Consider the following 8,771-nt stretch of genomic DNA (forward strand, 5'->3'; position numbering starts at 1 on the left):
GTCCCATTTTAAGTTTTGTATATTATATCTGGTTGTTTATTCTACAACAATGTGTTATTAGATAACTACATGTTTTGTTTGTAAAATTAAAATTTGTAAATTTGACAGCTAAGGCTGTCAAATAAATGTGGTGGATTTAAAGTATGCAGTGACTGGCAGGTACATAGTTCTGTACAGTATGGAAGCCCATTTCCATCACTGGAACAAAAATAAAGGGAGAGTCACGTCGCATGCGTAGAGGTTTTGTACCGCAGGAGGAGCAGAGAGGGCAGGTACGGGATCCGGGTGCGATGTGCATGAACAATTAATCAGTCATACTGCACAATTACCTCCATTTGCACCATCGCCTCAATTCCATTGACACTGTTGTTGTATAGGTTTATGTTCATATATATATATATATATATATATTTTGGATATATATTTATACTGTACATAGTCGTTAAATGTTTATGCTTACATCTGTTCTACTTTTTATTTATTTTCTTGCCCTATTTTAATTTTTTACATTTATATATTTTCCCTGTTTATTTGTAAATTCTGTGGAGAGCAATGAAAAACCGGAGTCAAATTCCTTATATGCGTACACATACATGGCCAATAAAGCTGATTCTGTGATGAAAAAAATAAAGATCCTGTAAGTCATTATAATGAGAAACTTTCTCAAAATAATGACTTTAATATAGTATCTCATAATTATGAGATAGTAAATCCTAATTATGAGAAAATAAATCCTAATTATAAGATAGTAAATCCTAATTATGAGATAATAAATCCTAATTATGAGTTGCTAAGTCCTGATTTTGAGATAGTATTTCACAATAATAATAATAATAATAATAATAAATCAATTTTCTATAGCGCTTTTCTAGATACTCAAAGACGCTTTACAAGGTAGAGACAAACAAACAAACAAACAAACAAAAAGAAAAACAAAAAAAAAAAAGAATAACTGGAGAAACTGTGCTGTACTATCTTTCATAATAATGAGATAGTAAGTCCTAATTATGAAAAACGAAGTCATAAATATGAGATAACACCTCATAATTATGAAATAGTATCTAATATTTATCATAATCTAATTATGATAACATACAGGATCTTTATTTCCGTCACAGTTCCACAGTACAGCCACTGCACCGTCCCATGATTTCTATGAGCGAGCTCCTCCCCCCTCCATGCACATCGTCACCCGGATCCCGTACCTGCCCTCTCTGCTCCTCCTGCGGTACAAAACCTCTACGCATGCGAAGTGACTCTCCCTTTTTTTTTTGTAAGCAAGACAAAAGGTAAGCTAAACATAGGCGCTTTATAAGTGATATTTAACCTATTGTTTTGCGGTGTAGTTACGCGTTAAATTATGTACAATACTGGGAATATTTTGTCGCCTCGGTGGTTAATCAGTAACTTCTAAATGAGACTATGTTTGGTGAACGATTCAAATAAGTTCGCACCGTATTTTAGCTAGCGTTAGCAGCAGTGTCGTTAGCCTGTGTCAATGGGTACGGCTAGTGTTAGCATGCTAATGTGGCTAACGATGACAAAATACACGAGGTGGCAACCTAAAGCTAGCTGTATGCTAACGTTACCGAGTAGCCTCTTTTGGCCCAACTGCCACGTAACATAGCTAACTACCGTTAGATATGGGTGTTTCCTAGCTTACTAACAAAATCTGCCCAGCCACTGTAACGCTAATTCGAACCAATTGTGGTTGATTTTATGGAGGCAATGAACTAATAATGTAACTTACGTGTTTAACGCTAACTCGCTGGGTATTGCCCCCCGAACAGTGTGTAACAACATGGCGACAAGTAAATTCGACACGAGAGCAATTGACGTTAGCTGTTAGCTTTTCAGATGCGTTGATCAGTGAGCTATGTTTGCCCCACCTTGGATAATTATTTGTACGGAAGTGTGGGGAATTCATGTTTTAACATAAAACGCGTCTAAAATTGTATCAGTGATAACTTGGGTGGATAGCATTTTTTTTATGTTGAGCAATGTGCAGCAAAGCACTTACTGCCAATCTCCCTCTTTGATTTCAGGTTATTGATTTTGAAGCACTTATGGCCCAACCACTGTCGACTCCTTTGTGACAGCGGTTGAGGTGTCGAAGCTGGTCTGGTCTTGGTTGTAGTCCTAGTTCCATGTGTTGCATATCTGTGCTCACCAGCTACCACACAATTATTATTTTTCGTAAAGGATTATTTTTGTAAAAATAGTTCTTAGTACCACACACATTCCTCATATTGAAGTAATTCTAGTGTCACAGTCATTTTATGTTTGTTATCAGGGTGGTGTACAACAGCCCATCATGGGGGATGAAGATTTCGCATGTGGGCACTCTGGGGCCTCCTCAACATTCCCACAGCAGTGCTCTGCTTTGAGGAAGAATGGCTTTGTCATGATCAAAGGACGTCCCTGTAAGATCATGGAAATGAGTACCTCTAAGACCGGCAAGCATGGACATGCCAAGGTAAAACCTCCTGTTGCATCATTTGGAATTCAGATCTTAAGGCCCATTTGAGATTTAGCTTGTTTCCCCAATTATTCAAGCAACCCCCAATGCTTACTTGACCCCGTGACCAGATTGAAACAGTTGTTTTTTTCTCCCCCAGGTTCATCTTACAGGACTTGATATCTTTACTCAGAAGAAGTATGAAGATATCTGCCCATCTACCCATAACATGGATGTCCCACATGTTACAAGGAAAGACTACCAGGTGAGACGACTCCTCTGGATCACTCGGTGTGACCTAGGGACACTCAGGGGTACTCGGCATTTGCAAAGTGGATATTGTCAATAATTGTTTCCCTGCCCAGTGTTTGGCATTTGTTTAGGCCACTGGGGCATCTATTTATACTTAGGATGTGTTTGAAATTGATATAACCTCATCCTAAAAAGAAAGTGTGATGTATGAAAATAAATACTTTTTCGATTGCTAAACGGGTGTGTCGCATGCATTGGAGGTAAGCTGGCTCTTCAGTAGTTGTGAAAGGATGTACAGGTTTAGAACTGGTTGAACATGTTTTGGCTTGGCCAACGAGCAGTTTTTTTTGGCCCTGGTTAGAGCCTCTTCAGGGATAGAAATTCTCTTTAAACAATGTTTGTGTTGGTATTGGTGGGAAGTCTAGGTTTAGTTTTGGGTCAGTTTTGTTAACCTGAGTTTGTGCTCCGTGCTTTATTGTCAATATACATTATTTTTTTCGTGTTGCAACATATTCTTATAAATAACATTTTATTTTCCATGGTGTATTTCTGAAACACTGAAATTTGCACCTACAGGTAAGTTGTCGGTGCTGGCGGGTAGAACCACTTTGTCGGTCAGGGAAAACTACGACCAGTCAGCCGTTCCTCGTCCATTGCGGTGCTTTTGAAAGTGAACAAAAGCTATAAATAGAAACTGTATGTCCGACAAAAATCAGCTCAAAACAGCGGGCTGCACAGTGTTGCATCGCCCGTGGTCAGTTGGGACAGTGTGTCGTAGTGTAATAAACATGCACATAATGTGTGTGATATCACACATTATACTGGTGTTATTTTGTATAAATTGTATTTTTTGGAATCGGCAAGTTTCTGAGAATTACAAAGGCAGTTAGCCTACACATTTGATTAATGTATAAATACAAGAACTTGTTGTTCTTGAAGTCACTGAGAATTGAGAAATACTAATCAACAAATGTACAATCTCCATTATCTTTTATGCAGTTAACTCTTTCATGCCATGTTTTCAATAACGGTGACTAAAATGTAAATATTAGAATGTAAAACTTTTATGTAAGAATTTAAGTGTATTAATAGTATATTATGTAGGCGGGGGCGTTCATGTTTGCATGTTTTATGTGTACAGGGGCCTCCAACCTCGGAAAGATGTGACAATCCTGACGGCCTCTGAGTAATTAGAAAAACCTATGTTCCACCTCGGGTTAGGTTGACCGGTACTGTAAAAAAAAAATATATATCAACCACAATCCTAATGTTTTTAACGGTTAACTGTTTTTGCTCTTTGCCTGATTGCACATTTAGGTTATAGACGTCGCAGAGGGTTTCTTGGGCCTGCTGGATGACGCTGGAGCAATCAGAGAGGACCTTAAGGTGCCAGACACCGACCTGGGAAAAGAAATCCAGACGAAGTTCGATAATGGAGACAATTTTATGGTGAGTGTCTGTGGCCTGAAAATGAAATGTTCTGACTGACTGATAGTGGCTGAACTGGAACATCTCTTAAAAGGATTAATTCTCTTTGCATATGTTGCACGTCTGAGTGGAAACTGTAAACATCAAGAAATTTGCTGTGTTCACTGACATTTAATTAACCGTCGCGTGTCCGAGAGCTGCCTCTGACAATGTACAAGCATTCCACCGCGGGCTCGACGCAGCTTTTCAATTGATTTAAGATCATCAGTTTATTCTTTCATGGTTTTGTGCTTGCAGTGAAACGAGGTAGACAACTGTCTGCAGACAGCAGTTTGGATTGATTTGACTGTTTTTATATCTAGTTTTAAGAGAAACCTTGAAGATGTTAATTACCTGCTTAGTTTATGTATACATACTAAAGTACTATCTTAAGAATCTGTTATCATATCGGACCCCTCCTCTAGAGACTAGTCCTGGCTTTCACTGGGCTTTGTGACAGACCTTGGAGTCTAGAACATGCTTTGCTAACTCAACAAGTTGGCGAATGATATTCAGGCAGAATAAAAGGTTCCTTTATTCTACAGACAAATCAAAGTGAGACAGTTAGTCCACAATCTTATTGTGTGCCTCCCATTTCAGGTCACTGTGCTGAAAGCTTTAGATGAAGAAAATGTCATTGCCACCAAAGCCCAGAATTAATATGCCCAGGACAGCGCTGAGGACTTCCAACTGCTACTCTCCAGTGTGGCTTTGCAGCCTTCACCCCACATCTCTACCAGTTTACCTGCTGGTCAACAGAAGTCTGGAAACTGGACAGGGTCAGCTTCAACCATGAAGTTATCCACCTGCAGCCGTCACAGCTTAATTTTGCAATTGCTACTGATATTATTTCAGGAATATCTTAACAACATTCCAGCATTTCATAACATTCTTTTGAGTATCAGTGACATGTGTCTTTTTCTGTCTGCATTATTATTTTTCTAAATCCCTCTTATGCCCCCTTCCTTTTTTTTTTTTTTTTTTTTTTCTTAATGAAATGTAGATCTTTTGAGTTGGCTGTGAGCATGTATCCTGAGGTTTGTTTACAATTGTGATGCTGCACCCTGCTTTCAACTTAAATTGTCCCCTAAAAACCGGCTTTTATCTCTACTGGCTGACTTGATCCCTCAATCGAGCTGCAGCTCTACAGCTCAACGGACTTTAAAACAACTTCATGGCCAGAATATGCCTTTGACAATTAAAACATATGCATGGAAACTTCTAATTGACAATTGACTTGTATACACATGCCCTAGCAGCTGTGAACTTCTATAAAATACAATTTACTTTGCATTTCAACTGTAGCAAGGAACTCTGCTGTTTTCAAGCCGAACAGGGGCGGCGGGTGCACCCGTTTTCTTTTTTCTGCTATGAAACATTTTCCTTTCACTTGAGGCCTTTATGTATAGGACATCATTTTGAAAGAACAAAACACTGAAGACCTTAACTATTAGCAACACCACAATGCTTCAGAGGATTCTTGGCACACAATAGTCAAAACGTAAAACCATTTTACGTTTTGTAAAACGTAGCCAGGTCTAGATGATGGGTCTGCTGCGGGTTTTCCAAGTCTTGTCACCGGAGACTTTAGTGCTCAAGAACGGACCAGAAGAGTGTTACCACAGAGCGATATTATGGGCTGCAGGTGAGGCACGGTGGTTGTAGAGAGTAAATCTTTTGGGGTGCTTGGTCTGTTTGCTGTGCAATGGGATTTTTAAGCATGTGCAGAGTTCACTCTAAAACAGATTGTGGCTCAAAATAATTTTTATGAAATAAAGAGACCGTTGGTATTTGCAAGAAAATCGGAATGTGTTACATGCAGTGCATTAACATGGTTGCTGTAGATTCAGAAACAGGTAGTCCGTTTTCTCCCCTACCTCCTACCATTAAAATGAAAACTAAAGCTTTTTTTAAGTGTATTTGCAATATATTTGAAGCGCTGCAGGCTGAGGTTCTTCTGATTTAATGGTGCAGTGAGGACCGATTCTAGTACAGTATTTCAAGAGCCCAGTGTCTAAAAAAATGACCCGTTATTAAGTTACTTAAGTAGACTTATTTGTTTTAGTCTGACTTTGGATTTTGGCTCTATGCACTGTTCTCATAGCAATACTTTTGCAATTTCAAACTTTGATTGTGATCCTACACTTTTATTAAAAAAACAACTATAAACTCAGTGAAGTGTAAACATGTTGAATAAATCAGATTTCTCTAGCAGAAGTCCCATAGTCCCTAACACCGGCCAAGGACAGTGTTTAACGTAACTTTTAATGACGTATTCCTAAAAGTTGAAATGGTTCAATCAGTGTAAAACATACTGATTGTAATCTTAACATTGGATGATAATGGGCCCAGTTTTTAAGTTTGAAGTAGCCTACCTGATTTTGTTCAGACTTCGTTCCAGCTAAAGTATTTTTTACTTCATTCAAGACACCAAAGTAAGCCGCTGAATGTTGTATTGTGTATCAAGGTCTACATTAATTTTACTTCTCAATATTCAGATTTTGTTAAATGCGTTGGGAACTAAAGCATCACAACAGTGGCTTCTACGTAACTTCTTCTCCTGGCCATCTAGAGTCTCACTTATGGTACACAACGGCACAACGGTAGTACTCTGGACTGCAAGAGCCAAAGCTGGAAGCCACGTGACCGTACTAACAGTGCATTTCAGAGTGTTCTTTTCTTTTTACGCTGCAGGAAAAAGCACTTGCAAAAGAAAGCACCAATGGCAGCACACAGTGGAAACACTGATTCTATGGCAAATTTGGGGACACATGCATGGCAACTTGAAATCCCTGCTTGTGTTTATAAGCACGTAGGTCATCTCACAACTTGTGCGTGTAAAACCTGTTCTACACATTGCAGAAACTAGTCTTTGGGTAGTTGATTAAACTAGAAAAAGTTCAACTCGTTTGACCAGGGAGCCTATGTACACTGGCGTGCTGTTCCATCCTTTTATTTTGGTTGCAAGCCTGCCATCGTGTCTGTGAAGACCAGATTTAGTATGTAGAGCAGTGCTTTCCAAATCCTAATATCCAATCAGTAGTGTTACTTTCTGGTTGTGTCCTCAGCAGCTCTAACAGAATAAGAGTCTTCCTGGAGTCATATTTGTGTTACATGTATCCATAACCAAGGCCAGACGCAGGGAAACGGACTGATTTCTCCCCATCTGTTCCCTTTCCCGTTATTAAGCTGGTCTGGTCTCTGATATGTAGCACTAAATACTACCACACGGCTAGTTAATGATCCGCCACCTTTAGCCGTCTCTCACATGGAGACAGGTTACAGAACTGACCTCTTATTCCACTGAGAAAATGTTTACACTGTGTTCTGTCCTCGTTGGTTTCCCATGCTGATCTAGGATCAGAGACTGCAAGGCATACAACTACCAAATGATGAGTCAAAGTGTCATGAGGGCAGATTTTCTCAGGGGATCCAAATAAAATGTCAGGAGATTTATTATTAACAGTGTTCAGCAGTGAGGATAATAAATTCGATGATTAGAGTTTTTATTTTGATTCATTTGTGTCGTGAGTCCACTATTCTGGTATTGGAGAACGTTATGTTTCCTGCCCCCCATTGATATTGTCTGCTTCAAATTTTCAAGATTTATTTGTGAGTTTCGACCACAGGCACAGCGTATTATGTTGAATCGGGAACAGGTGACTAACTCAGTCCTGTACTTTATGTTCCTGGTGTATGCTGTGAGGGGTTCCTGGAGTCTTCTTCTTCCTTTTTAATGTTTGATCAAAACAATTCCTAGAGAAAAATTTGACTGTTAACTTCTTCTGGAACATAAAGATACATTGGCTCCTCTATTCTAACTGATGTATAGTTGCTGTCTTAAAAATCAAAAACTTTCTATTTTTATTGTAAAGGCAAAATAAAGATCAATCAGATGTTCCTGGCTAAAATCGTCAGTTGTTTTCTCTTGCTGTCGTCCCAAAATGTCAATGTAACACATTACAAGTGTTTCTTTTTTTATTACCCCTTGACACAATAAGCAGACCATTAAGCACAACCAAGTATAGTCACAAAAAGAATAATCTGTGAGCATGCTTGTTAACTAAATCAGTGAGGGTTGCTTGGTGTTGACCTTAAATGTATCTATACTTACGTATACAAATACTAAATTAAAGCTTTCTTCTATGTGACAGCTGTTCATAAAGATTCGAGTTACATCATCATCTTGACTACAATAGACAGGGTCACTTGAGACACAGCCCCACCTGCTGACAGCAGAAACCTGGTTTTAGTAGTACTGAGTATTTTAGACATTAATATAATTCTTAATTAATCCATGACATTTAAATAAATATATTGGTTGCTGTTGTTATTTATCAATTTATTACATTTTATAATTTAAGGTCAGGGGCTGGATATAATCATTTAATATTGGGGGTGTTGTCTAATGGGCTTCACAGTGTGGAACAAGTGTGGAACAACAACAACACCCGTGTCCAAAAACGCCAGCTGTTACCCAGCTGCAATTTGATTGGCTATTTGCCAAGTAGGTCTGCTGTTGTGATTGGCTCGCATTTGGCAGAAGTTGATTTTAAAGAAGATAGTAACTTCGGTCAATATGGAAGATGTGGAT

The 8,771-nt window shown here is 38.8% G+C and overlaps 1 protein-coding gene across 2 annotated transcripts; it reads left to right on the top strand.

Moving 5' to 3' along the window:
- The first annotated feature begins 1,181 nt into the window (after positions 1-1,181).
- LOC116383840 (eukaryotic translation initiation factor 5A-1-like) lies at positions 1,182-8,083 on the top strand. Of its 2 annotated transcripts, none has more exons than XM_031847978.1 (5): positions 1,182-1,289; positions 2,294-2,476; positions 2,619-2,723; positions 4,028-4,159; positions 4,778-8,083. In XM_031847978.1, the coding sequence occupies exons 2-5, from the start codon at positions 2,315-2,317 to the stop codon at positions 4,835-4,837; spliced, it is 459 nt and encodes a 152-aa protein (XP_031703838.1). In that variant the 5' UTR covers positions 1,182-1,289; positions 2,294-2,314; the 3' UTR covers positions 4,838-8,083. The 2 variants fall into 2 exon arrangements, with proteins under 2 accessions (XP_031703838.1, XP_031703837.1); XM_031847977.1 differs by having other exon boundaries at positions 1,186-1,289; positions 2,046-2,476.
- Positions 8,084-8,771: the final 688 nt, after the last annotated feature.

This window comes from Anarrhichthys ocellatus, unplaced genomic scaffold (assembly GCF_004355925.1).
Source record: "Anarrhichthys ocellatus isolate YVR2014 unplaced genomic scaffold, GSC_Weel_1.0 scaffold7, whole genome shotgun sequence".
Taxonomy (NCBI): domain Eukaryota; kingdom Metazoa; phylum Chordata; class Actinopteri; order Perciformes; family Anarhichadidae; genus Anarrhichthys; species Anarrhichthys ocellatus.

Coding starts and splice junctions, on each gene's coding strand:
- LOC116383840 (XM_031847978.1), top strand. CDS start 2,315: ATGGGGGATGAAGATTTCGCATGTGGGCACTCTGGGGCCTCCTCAACA. Junction 2,477..2,618: donor GCAAGCATGGACATGCCAAG/GTAAAACCTCCT, acceptor TTTCTCCCCCAG/GTTCATCTTACAGGACTTGA. Junction 4,160..4,777: donor ATAATGGAGACAATTTTATG/GTGAGTGTCTGT, acceptor CTCCCATTTCAG/GTCACTGTGCTGAAAGCTTT.